Source organism: Rana temporaria, chromosome 1 (genome assembly GCF_905171775.1).
Source record: "Rana temporaria chromosome 1, aRanTem1.1, whole genome shotgun sequence".
In the NCBI taxonomy this organism is placed as follows: Eukaryota; Metazoa; Chordata; class Amphibia; order Anura; family Ranidae; genus Rana; species Rana temporaria.
The window spans coordinates 278,565,923-278,579,323 of NC_053489.1; the positions used below are offsets into that span (position 1 = coordinate 278,565,923).

The following is a 13,401-nucleotide window of genomic DNA, read 5'->3' on the forward strand; positions in this document are numbered from 1 at the left end:
TCACTATGGTTGACCTTCTTATATAAGATAACTTGTAAAAACATTTTATATAACGTAGGGAGGCAGGGTGTCGCACACCAAGAACCATTTTGGTGTGGACAAAATTGTCCAAAACTCACATAGGGAGCCCTATCTGTTAAGATAACAGATAACATGATCAGTTGCGCAAAAAAACGTTACAAATTACAAATATATATATATATATATATGACCAATACATGAAATCAACATTTAACTACTTGGCAAGACATGGGAAACTTATGAATACCTTAACTTCAAGGCTCCAGCGTCTGAATTCATCACTTTTTTCGAATTCCAAAGGTTCTAGTAGTGGCTCCCAAACACCAAGCATTTCGTTAAAATAATGTACCTAAATGCAATAAAATCAACTGTAAAACGCTGCCTCGTATCATCTATATATTAACTGAAAAACTATTTTACAAGTGGAATCATAATAGGAAAGATATCAAAGTGATTTACTCACTATTAAACTATATCACAGACTATTGTTTATATAGTATATGCAGATTAGAGCTCTTGATTCTTTTTACCCCTCCAAAAACGTACATTTTTAATTTCATACGCAAAGGCCTGCCCTAGACAGACAGATGTCGTACCAGTTCGCCTATGCACTACACTGTACAAAGTGGAACCCTAGGCACACTTACATTATCTCACAAAAGTTAGTACACCCCTCAAGTTTTAGTAAATATTACCGTATTTATCGGCGTATACCGCGCACTATTTTGCCCTGAAAATCAGGGCAAAATCGTGGGTGCGCGATATACGCCGATACCCGCTTTCCCGCCATGAGTTTGAATACTGCGCCCGCATATAGCGAGCGCAGTACACTCGTGAATCTTCGGCCAGTCTCGGCGCCTCTCGTACTGACGTCCTGACGTCCTGAGCGTACAGGACGTCAGTGCGAGAGGCGCCCGAGCCTGCCCGAAGATTCACGAGTGTACTGCGCTCGCTATATGCGGGCGCAGTATTCAAAGCCGTGGCGGGAAACGAGCGGCAGGACGCCGCCGAAGGACACCGGACCCGCCGAAGATGGACACCGGACCCGCCGAAGATGGACACCGGACCCGCCGAAGATGGACGCCCGACCCGCCGAAGATGGACGCCCGACCCGCCGAAGACGGACGCCGGACCCGCCGAAGAGGACACCCGACGAGGCCGCAGAAGGACGCCGGACCCGACGAGGCCGCAGATGGACGCCGCGCAAGACATCAAAACTGTAAGTACAAAACAACAAAAAATCTTTTTTTCCCACAGGATTGGGGGCCACTTTGGGGGTGCGCGGTATACGCCAGAGCGCGTTATACCGCGATAAATACGGTATATCTTTTCATATGACAACACTAAAGAAATTACATTTTGCTACAATATAAAGTAGTGAGTGTGCAGCTTGTATAACAGTGCAAATTTGCTGTCACCTCAAAATAACTCAACACAGCCATTAATGTCTAAACCGCTGGCAACAAAAGTGAGTACACCCCTAAGTAAAAATTTCCCAATTGGGCTCAAAGTTTCAATATTTTGTGTGACCACCATTATTTTCCAGCACTGCCTTAACCCTCTTGGGCATGGAGTTCATCAGAGCTTCACAGGTTGCCACTGGAGTCCTCTTCCACTCCTCCATGATGACATCACGGAGCTGGTGGATGTTAGAGACCTTGCACTCCTTCACCTTCTGTTTGGGGATGCCCCACAGATGCTCAATAGGGTTTAGGTCTGGAGACATGCTTGGCCAGTCCATCATCTTTACCCTTAGCTTCTTTAGCAAGGCAGTGGTTGTCTTGGAGGTGTGTTTTGGGTTCTTATGTTGGAATACTGCCCTGTGGTCCAGTCTCCAGAGGGGGTCATGCTCTGCTTCAGTATGTCACAGTACATGTTGGCATTCATTGCTCCCTCAAACTGTAGCTCCCCAGTGCCAGCAGCACTCATGCAGCCCCAGACCATGACATTCCCACCACCATGCTTGACTGTAAGCAAGACACACTTGTCTTTGTACTCCTCACCTGGTTGCCGCCACACACGCTTGACACCATCTGAACCAAAAACGTTTATTTTGGTCTCATCAGACCACGGACATGGTTCCAGTAATCCATGACCTTAGACTGCTTGTCTTCAGCAAACTGTCAGCGGTCTTTCTTGTGCATCATAATTAGAAGTGGCTTCCTTCTGGGATGACAGCATGCAGACCAATTTGATGCAGTGTGCGGCGTATGGTCTGACAGGGCACTGACAGGCTGACCCACCACACCTTCAACCTCGGCAGCAATGCTGGCAGCATTTTCAAAAGAACCTCTGGATAGGATGCTGAGCATGTGCACTCAACTTCTTTGGTCGACCAAGGCGAGGCCTCTTCTGAGTGGAACCTGTTCTGTTAAACTGCTGTATGGTCTTGGCCACCATGCTGCAGCTCAATTTCGGGGTCTTGGCAACCTTCTTATAGCCTAGGCCATCCTTGTGTAGAGCAATATTTTTTTTTCTGATCCTCAGTTCTTTGCCAAGAGGTGCCATGTTGAACATCCAGTCACCAGTATGAGAAAGAACGCGCTCCTGCTGCTGTCAGTCACAGCCAGTGACTGTGTCAATGGACACAGAGCGGACTTGCGAGCGAGCATGCACAAGGGCTCCTATATCAAGTGGCTTGCTGTGGGGGAAATCGGTAGGGGGACGAGCCAGAAGTGCCAGCGGGAGACCCAAGAAGAGGAAGATCGGGGCAGCTCTGAGCACAGAGGCTGCTCCAGTGCACAGAGCAGGCAAGTATGACATGTTTGTGATTTAAAAAAAATGCCTTTAGATGCATTTCAATATATTAGGATATATCTCAATATATATCAATATATCTCCCCTTTCTCTTATTTTGTGCTCTGCACGTTTGAAAAGTAGATATACTGCTTCCAACAGCACATTCTAGTTTTGTTTTTATTACTTTCATGCTGCAACAGGCAAAGATTGTAAAACATTGTCATCATTTAATGGTGTCTAAATGTACAGAATGATAACTGTAAGGCCTCGTACACACGATAGGTTAACCAGAGGACAACGGTCTGAAGGACCGTTTTCATCGGTCCAAACCGATCGTGTGTAGGCCCCATAGGTTATTTAACCTTAGGTTAAAAAAATGGCAACTTGCTTTAAAATTTAACCAATGGATTGCTAACCGATAGGTCAAAACCGATAGTTAGTACGCACAACCATCGGTTAAAAATCCATGCATGCTCAGAATGAAGTCGACGCATGATTGGAAGCATTGAACTTCGTTTTTTTCAGCACATCATTGTGTTTTACGTCACCGCGTTCTGACACGATCGTTTTTTTAACTGATGGTGTGTACGCACGACGGACTATCAGTCAGCTTCATAGCTTAACATAGGACAACGGTCCTTCAGACCGTTGTCCTCTGGTTAACCTATCGTGTGTACGAGGCCTTAGACTAAATAAACATGGGGCTGATTTACTAAAATTGGAAAGTGTAAAATCTGGTGCATCGGCTTTTAACTTCAACTTGTTCAATTAAGATATGACAACAAAAAAAAAAAAATATAGAAGCCGGTTCTATGCACAACTGCATCCGATTTTGCACTCTCTGGTTTTAGTAAATCAACACCTATGTGTCCTAAATGTCTCCAATTCTCTTTCACATCATTGCTGTTTTTTTGTGTTCTGAGTTTAGTACCAAGTCTATTTACCCCACCAGATCTTTATAGCGGTATTGAAACGCCAGTAATATTTCCTTGTTGTTCTGGACTCTGCCTATTCCAAAGTCTATATAAAACTACTATAAAATTACTGTACCTTCCTCATCAGCTTTTTGTTGGATAAGGAACGATGGTTGGGCCAACAGTAAAGAAGGAGAAAGATGACCCTTTACCCTACATTATTGTTCATTCTCCAAAAACAGAAATCCCCAATATTTTGTATAAACTAACACATAAACCTAAATAGTTCTATATGAAAATTTTACTGACACTGTACCTCTAGTTCAAGTTGACAGTACAGGTTTATAAGTGTGCTCCAGTTCTTCACATTCCCTTTAAATGAAGACTTGGCTAAGAGCATGGGCAAGGTCCTGTGGCCAACACCAGCTTCTAAAGTAACAATGATTGATTCAATGCTCAGATTTAAGGTCTCTCCTGTCAGGACTAACTTGTTTGCTTCTCCAGATTTGTTGTTGTTCTCGTTCTCTTCTTCCAGAAACCACAGTTTTAAATCTTTCACATTCTTTTTCCTCCATAGGTCTACTGGAACTGGACTAGTCACTTCACTTATTGATTCTTTATTGGGAGATGAAAGAGCTGAAGTGATTGTGATCACTGTGTTTATAATGACTGGAGAGACCTGTAAAATTAAAGTTTCACATAAGCATGCATAGACCCAATCTGCACAAACAAATAAATATACATATAACATGTCATATTTAACCAGTTACGGACTGCCTACCTACCACATATACACTCCGTCAGGGCGGCTACAGGTACGCGATTTCGTGCACGTAGTTTTAGGCGGAGTGTCGCTCCAGCTGTGATTGGACACAACGGGAGCCAATCAGGTCCGGTGGCTGCCGTGAACCGCCGATCGTTCACAGGACAAACAGATCAGTCGCCTGCCTGTGTAAACAGGGCAAACGGCGGATCTGTCAAGAAGGCAAAAAGATCTTGTGATTCAGCCAAGTTGAATCACGGATCTCTCTTCTTTCAGCGTGACACTGCCTCACACAGTTAAGCACCTTCCTAGGGAACATTTAACCCTTTCATCGCCCCTGGTGTTAACCCCTTCCCTGCCAGTGTCATTTATACAGTAATCAGTGCATTTTTATAGCACTGATCACTGTATTGGTGTACCTGGTCCCAAAAAAAAGTGTCAGTCTCTGTCAGATTTGTCCGCCACAATGTCGCAGTCCCACATAAAAAAAAAAGAAAATCACAGATCGCCAACATTACTAGTAAAAACAATAAAAAGTATCTAAATCTATCCCCCTACTTTGTAGATACTCTAACCTTTGCGCAAACAAATCAATATACGCCTATTGTCATTTTCTTTTATACATATTTTCTGCAGAATACATATTAGCCGCAATTTATGAAGACATTTTTTCTTTTTTACTGCAAATGTTTTATAGCAAAAAATATTGTTTTTTATTTAAAATTGTCAGTATTTTTTGTTTATAGCGCACAAAATTAAAAGCGCAGAGGCGATCAAATTCTCACATAAATAAAGCTCTATTTGTGGGGGCCGAACAATTGTCAGTTAAAGCGACGCAGTGCCGTATCACAAAAAATGGCCTGGTCAGGAAGTGGGTAAAACCTTCCGGAGCTGAAGTGGTTAAAGCATGTATGAAAACATTATTTAGAAAGGTTTACTACTGTTTATGAGCTGCCTAAACACATAGTTATGATGGTAATCTTGCAGCAAATGTAAACAAATGATTACCAAAATGTTTAATTAGACAGAACGTTACTCATGACAATAAAATCCAGCAAGTAAAAAGTATATTTCATAAAACAATCAGAAAAGATGAAATTTACCCATTCTTACTGGCACTTATAATTTTACAACTGTGTTTTCTAAGAAATTTTTATGATTATGTACCAGAAAATGTGGTTACAGTCAGAGACTTATTGCTAGACATAAAGCAAAATCCTAGATGACCAAGAAAATTGCTAATTAAACTTTCTATTGAAATATCATGCACAGTCATTCATCATTCAAGAAGTGAATACGCTACTGTACCATGACTAACTACCATATGTGATAAGGCCATGTTCATGTGACACTGGCACTTACAACTGTTCAATGATTTACATAATCTTACCTTTAACTCAATTAACTTTATTGACAGTTCAATCTTCTGTGGCTCCCCAGTTGATTGGTTACTTTGGAAAAAAAGATCACATGGCTGCAGGACCTGTGAAAAATAATGTCTTTATGAATATCTACATGCACTTGTGCTGTGTTCAACTTTACCTTGTAATTATAAGCTAAACGTATTGGCTGTAGAAGGTTCAGTCTCCCCGTGGCATCAGAGGGGGGTGGGGTCAAGCATTTACGTCACTGCATGGCCCCGCCCTCAGCTACATAACAGCTGTCAAAGCGAGAAGAAGCGTCACTCGGCGGGAGCCTCCCATGGAGGCGGAACTATTGCCTTTTTTTTATTTTTCGATACGTCAGGCGGCGTGGATTTACATCACAGGACATTTTTATTTTTTAATAAAGGGACTTGTCCCAAGTTGTCTTTTTTACCATTTTTGACACTTACCAATTCACATGGGGGGGGGGGGGGCTGGGATCTGGAGGTCCCCTTGTTAAAAAGGGGCTTCCAGATTCCGATAAGCCCCCCGCCCGCAGTTCCTGACAACCACCGGGCAATTGTTGTGGGGATGAGGCCCTTTTTTTTGCGCAGGGTTCCCCTTAAAATACCAGACCTGAAGGGATGTTGGGGGAACCCCTATGCCATTTTTTTGTAAAAAAAATAAATAAATAGCGTAGGGTTCCCCTTAATATTCATACCAAACCTGAAGGGCCTGGTATGGATTGTGGGTAGACCCCCACGCAACTTATTTTAAAATTTTTGGTTTGGGGTTCCCCTTAATATTCATACCAGACCCAAAGGGCCTGTTAAGGGACTGGGGGGGAACCCATGCCATTTTTTTCAATGAGTTTTATGTATATTGCCCGACAATACATAACAGTCGCGATCAGTTTTAAATTACCTTTTCCTTTAGAAATGTAATTTTGCTGTGGTAATCTTCCAAATACTGGAAGAAATTTGCCACTTTACAGGCATACTATAGACACCCCCCCAGGCACAAAATTTAAAGGAATATTACATTTTTATTATTTCACTTTAACCGCTTAAGAACCGCCACACGACGATATACGTCGACAGAGCGGCACGGCTGGACACAAGGGCGTACAGGTACGTCCCCTTAAAGATCCCAGCCGTGGGTCACGCGCCCGCGACTCGGTCCTGAGCTCCGTGCCCGCGGGACCTGTTTGCCGCCGGTGTCCCGCGATCGGTCACAGAGCTGAAGAACGGGGAGAAGTGTAAACAAACCTCTCCCCGTACTTACTATGACAAGGAACAGACTATTAGTGACGTCACACGCCAAGCCACGCCCCCACAAAGTAAGAAATACACATTAGGTCACACTTAACCCCTTCAGCGCCCCCTACAGGTTAACCCCTTCACTGTCAGTGTAATTTTCACAGTAATCAGTGCATTTTTATAGCACTGATCGCTGTAAAAATGACAATGGTCCCAAAATAGTGTCAAAAGTGTCCGATGTGTCCGCTATAATGCACTGGGACGCACAGTGACGTCACCACGCTAAGGAGGAAGGGCTCCGCTTGTTGCCGGCCGGCATCTGTTTTTTATGCTGCATGGTTTTACCTGCTTTTGGAAGTACCTTTTAATCTCTCAAAATAAAAACAAGGTTTACGGAATAACACTATGGTGTGCCCTTTCTCTACCCAGGTCATCTGGATGAGCCTGTGATCGCGCCGGAAGTTCTTCCCTGGAACCTGTTTCCCTGTGAGTCCACTAAAAGTAAAGGCCACGGCTGGGCTATAGCCGACTGCAAATCAAGCTTGCCCTCTGTTAAGCGGCTTTTAAACTCGGTGGTGGGTCTTCACTTCAGTGTGGAAACTGTTAAAGAGATCACGGTGGTGTTGTCTTCAGGATTGTTTATTTGCATACACACCAAGTGTTTATTGGGACTCTATATACATATATAACTGAGCCTGAGTGGACTTGGTTTATTATCACTATCTGTGTTTTGTTTTTTATTTTTTGTTGGCACAGCTTTATTTCTCTTTCTATTTCTGGTTCTGTGTATCGCACGCAAGCTGCTGCCTTTTATTTTATTCTGTTTATTTTGTTTTATCTGTAATTAGCGCCTTTTTCTTTGTGTCTGCCATAATGTCACAGTCACGATAAAAATCGCTGATAGCCTCCATTACTAGTAAAAAAATAAAAAATAAATGCCATAAAAACTATCCCCTATTTTGTAGACGCTATAAATTTTGCGCAAACCAATCAATAAACGCTTATTGCGATTTTTTTAATAAAAATATGTAGAAGAATACGTATTGGCCTAAACTGAGGAAAAAATGATGTTTTATATATTTTTTGGGGATATTTATTATAGCAAAAAGTAAAAAATAGATTTTTTTTTTTAAATTTCGCTCTATTTTTTTTTTAGCGCAAAAAATTAAAACCGCAGAGGTGATCAAATACCACCAAAAGAAATCTCTATTTGTGGGGAAAAAAGACGCCAATTTTGTTTGGGAGCCACGTCGCACAACCGCGCAATTGTCAGTTAAAGCGACGTAGTGCCAAATCGCAACAAAATGGTTCGGGGCTTAAGTGGTTAAGCATCATTAAAATCACTGCTCCCTAAAAAAAAAACTTCAGTTTTTAAAACTTTTTTTTGCATTGATACATGTCCCCTGGGGCAGGACCCGGGTCCCCAAACACTTTTTATGGCAATAACTTGCATTTAAGCCTTTAAAATTAGCACTTTTGATTTTTCATGTTAGTGTTCGATAGACTTTAAGGGGGTTCCGTGGCTTTCTAATTTCCCCCGAATTCCGCATATTGTTTGTTGTTCGCCGAATATCCCGACAACCAAACTTCGGCCCAAACAGAACCATTCGCCTATCCCTAATCAAAATGCAACATTATAAAGGGACCAACTGCACAATAGCTGTAAAAATCTTCTCACCGTAGTTATCTTCTTCATTCTATTTTCTGGCAGAAAGGGACAGGCCTTCATGTGAAGATTTCTTACTGCAGCTGACATATGCTGCTGTTCAGGGCTGTTTTTTATGGACAGCTCACACTGCATTGTAAGTACTAGTGCCGGGGCATCTGCTCTTGACAAATCAGCTACAAAAACAAATTCTGGATTCTTAACTACTACATTCATTTCCATTCTAGAAACCTGTTGTACAGTGGCTGAAAGTTCAAACAGAGAGAAAGTCAGTTAAAATTGTTGTATTTGCTTTTGAATGTTATGTCTCATTAACAGAAGGAATATATATATATACTCAACCTGCTTCTTTAATGTCTGTTGATGTCTGCTTGCTGCTCTTCAATGCAGCAGAACTTTGCTCATAGGCTTTAAGAAATATGTCTGCCACGGTGAGCAGAAACTCCATGCTGGCACACAGATATATGTCATAAACACTCACATCCATGGCTGTGCCTTCTCTGCCTTGTTTATAGGAGACATCTACCATGACACTTTTCTCCTGGCCAGGTTTCATTTCCAGCATTCTAAAACAGATACAATGTTTATAGCATACCTGCCTTTAGTTATAGGTTATCTTATTAAAGAAAGTTGTTGCCTTCTTTATTTCTGAGCTAGATGGGCACGGCAGCGAGAGCATACATTATGTCAAATAAGAGAAATTTCATTGTAAAGCGGTATTAAACCCGAAAACCAAACATTTTATATATTGCAACTCTGTATCCTGGCCAACAAGGCCCAGGCCAGCACTTTGCAGGGGGGCAGCATGAAAAGGGTCCCGCAGGCTTGCGCTACACTTTTAGTATAGCGCCAGTCTTTTGAGGTGGACTGGGTCGCAAGACAAATCAGTCTGGCGCCCCCATAAAGCGGCCACACTGCTTCCGGTATGATAGGGAATGTGGAGACACAAGGGACACGGACATGGTCTTCTATATAACTGTCAGGTAGGTAGTAGGACTCTCCTGCAATCCTTTGGTTCCTTAAGGAATCTTAATTTTAATCTTTAATTTTCTGTGGATTGCTAATGAGAAAAATAAACAGATGGATTTATTTGTTCCTGCCCACAATCCTTTCTTTGCTCACTGCCTGCACCACATACCTTCATCACTGTGCTATATGTTTTCTGCTGCACCACTGGCAAGGTTATATCCTCTTAGTCCTCCATGAATTTAGCAGAAATTTGTGCTCAAAGTAGAACTATAGGCAACACTTTTTCTTTCAATTTTGATAGAGTAAGGGGTTGTTATAGCCCCTGTTATTTTTTTTTTGCCACCCGTTCATTTCCTGCCCCATAGCCAAACAGGAAGTGAGAGGAAATCTCTGCAGATTAAAGGAACCCCCCCCCCCCCCCCCACGGTCCTCAGAACTAGTGTCCCTACTGAAAAATTTCAGGGCAGATCTTAAACAGGAAGGGGTGTGACCTTGACAGGAAGGGGTGGGTCATATTGAAATTAGGGGTTGCACGAGTTTAGTCAGGCCTAGGGCAGCACAAAACATAAAAACACCACTGATATATTGCAGCTTACCAATCATTAGATGCGGACTGCGGTGGCTGGTTTCATTTTATTTTTGTGTTTCTTTTTTTTAAATTATTTTTGTAATCCAGTGCCTACACTCTGGGTGAATGAACACAAGTGCACCTCCTTTGGGGGAGGCAGTATTAGGTGTACTAGCAGGTATAGATACAGAAACAAATTGAAGTAAAACTTTAGTTTACACTTTATAAACAGTTAGAGCAGTTCCCTTTGGGATAAAGGTTTTACATAAATAAAAGCTGTTCTTTGTATGCACCCCTGTCAGTGGTAAATGGTTTGTCTCCTCTTCCACCAGTATATTAAAAGTAAAAGTCCCCAAAATACCTCACTTAATTTCCCAAAAGTTTCCGCAGCATAAGTGAGACTTCTGTGAAATGCTAAACCAATCATCACCACCACATTTAAATCCAGGGCTTAACAAAACATTGTACCTTGCAGTACAAAGGTCACTATAGGCATGAGTACAGTACAAATCTCCATACAGGATTTATGAATGCATCACAGCCACCGCGTCCACTTCCCGTACCATGTTAAAGAGAAAACACTCCAGTAGTATAATATTAAAAAAAAACATGTAAAACTCTTCTATGTTTTCAAATATGCTGCTACCTGTGCAACTCAAGGCACAAGTGATGGCATCAGCGTCCAGAAGCTCCTTTCAACGTGCTTCATCACAATAGGACATTATCAGGGACTGGAAGCAGATACAGTTAACCATTCATGTAATACTGTATGAGGATTGTACCATACTCATTCCTATATTGACCTCTGTAGGTCCAACCGGCTATAGCCGCTGGCAGTAATCATTGTGTTTTGCCGGTCAGGAAGTCTACCTGCTGGCAGAACACAATCGGGCTGAGGGAGGGATTCCACCATCAACACCAACTGTGTTGATAGGGAAATCGAGTGATTTTCTTTCCTTCCACTTTCCTTTCCTTCTGTGTTTTTACCGCCTCCCAACCTAGCTCAACAGTGTGGGCGCAGCACAATTAAAGTAGAAGTCCAGTCAAATCCTACACTTGCACCAGCTCCCACCCCCATTCTAACAACTCTGTAAAATATACTTGCCTATGCTGAGGGCACTCTGGTCCAGTCACATGATCGGCTCCCAGAGTCGGCTTCAGTGTAGAGGAGGGACAGCTGACAAAGGATGCCCCATTGTAAGCCTATAGGTTACGTCACTGTATAGGCTCTGCAGATGTTGTCAGCAATCTCTCTACTTCACTGAAGCTGGCTACTGGAGAGATCATGTAACCGTACCAGAGCACCCTCAGAATAGGTAAATATAGACATCTTTCCTTTACAGGGTAGTTTAACATGCCTAGAATGGGGGTGGGAGTATAGTTAGGATTTGACTGGACTTCCACTTTAAATATATCCTGTGACTGGTTGCGCATTTCTTGGAACATACACATAAACCAAAGTATTAGGGATCTACACCATGACAAGGGAAGGCAGAGTTCATCAAGAAAAATATCTACCTGTAGGGGGACATAGGAGGTTAATGTAGAACATAACCCAAAATACAAGAAACAATAGTAAACAAAATAAAAAGATGCTCTTCTATGTAAGTTATGTTTGTACACATTAGATAACTTTTTTGTGATGCTCTTCTGGATACAAATTATTTATTCAAACACCCAAGAATTATGGCTCTTTACAGAGCAGACTGTTTTCACAGCTTTATCATTTTTATCTCTCTAAAACTTTAATTTGTTGGCCTATTTGCATCATGACTGGTAAGTGAAATTAGAGATAAAAATTTATTATGGATTCTATTTAGCCTAGGCTGGTAGAAAGGCTACAGTGGAACAAGAAATATTAAGACACCCAAACATTAAACATCTGATTTGTACAAATGTTGCACAGTACCGTGGAGTTGCTTTCTGGATGGCTTGTCTCTTGTCATCCAACATGCAATTTTTGAGTTTAACAGCAGCACTCATTGACCCATCAGATGACATTTTCACTGCAGCTGAAATTAAACCCAGTGTGAACTCAGCAAGTTTCAGAGTGTTGTCTCTTTCAATGGCCTTCATCTATGAAAAATAAAAACATATAGTTTACTTCATAATGAAACAACCTTGCACAGCTTATACATGTTTCCAAAGTTTTGCCAACAGAGGTTTTACCAGAGGGGAGTTTGGACTGGAGCTGTATAAATTCAAGGAGAGAGAGTCAAATTGAAAATCCACCTTCAGTGTTGTCTTAACTTTAGTAGGCGTGTATGTTTCAACTACAGCTGCTGTTACCACAGTTGTGCCTATGAGAAATGACAAAATGCTAATTAGTACAAAGTTCCTATTATTGACTGACCAGTACATGCTATTTAATAAAAAAGTTTAAACATGTGTTAGGTAAATTAGAAAGCAATTCTACAGCTGCCTATAGATGGATGTTTTTTTTTTTTTTGTTTTTTTTAAACATTTGGCCAGCAGATCCAAAAAAATAAGTATGGATTTCCCCATCCACACAAGCAAGGTAGATGAAGGAATCCTACTGCTGTGCTATTGTATAGTGACAGTGAGACTCCTCGGCTGTCAGAATACTCTGATTAGTGCTGCAGCTGATGATCAAATTTCCAATATTCCCGTTCAACGGAGGTCGAATGTTAGATATTCTGCCAAGCGAGATGAGCCATAGATGGATTGAAATTTGCCCGGTCCTACTGAACCAGCTGAATTTCGATGCATCTAGGGCCAGCTTAAGTGTGCACATAAAAGATACTGATTAAATCCTGCACCCATAAACACTTCAGGTTAATTGTACAGTAATTATATCATCACAATTGACAGTTGAAAAGAACAATGACGTTTAACTGTGAACTGTATTACTATTTTTTGATAGGGTAATTAAACTATAAGAATCCCTGTATTTTCTTTTTTTACGATCTGGGTCCTATTGGGGAATTTTTCTTTACTTCTTGTCTCAGAGAACAATAAGAAGGGAGAGGAAATTAGGTGTAGGGTAAAACTTTTTTTAGCTTACAATTTCTATATTATTAGATGCACCTGAAAAGCCAGGTTAGCGCATCAATTTAACTACTTTGGGACCAGACCAGTAGGTGTGAGCTGTAAGGTATGACTAAAGGGGTAACATTT

At 41.6% G+C, this 13,401-nt stretch overlaps 1 protein-coding gene across 3 annotated transcripts in view; it reads right to left on the reverse strand.

Annotated features, from left to right (window-relative positions):
* Positions 1 to 13,401, reverse strand: part of VPS13A (vacuolar protein sorting 13 homolog A) — a 466,977-nt gene that overhangs the window by 205,124 nt on the left and 248,452 nt on the right. For all 3 annotated transcript variants that reach the window (XM_040355879.1, XM_040355888.1, XM_040355872.1), the window contains exons 36-42: positions 12,433 to 12,563; positions 12,173 to 12,339; positions 9,069 to 9,292; positions 8,739 to 8,971; positions 5,828 to 5,920; positions 3,991 to 4,353; positions 269 to 370 (exon numbers count right to left, since the gene is read on the reverse strand). In XM_040355879.1, the coding sequence (XP_040211813.1) occupies positions 269 to 370; positions 3,991 to 4,353; positions 5,828 to 5,920; positions 8,739 to 8,971; positions 9,069 to 9,292; positions 12,173 to 12,339; positions 12,433 to 12,563 (1,313 nt within the window). The remainder of the gene's footprint in view (positions 1 to 268; positions 371 to 3,990; positions 4,354 to 5,827; positions 5,921 to 8,738; positions 8,972 to 9,068; positions 9,293 to 12,172; positions 12,340 to 12,432; positions 12,564 to 13,401) is intronic.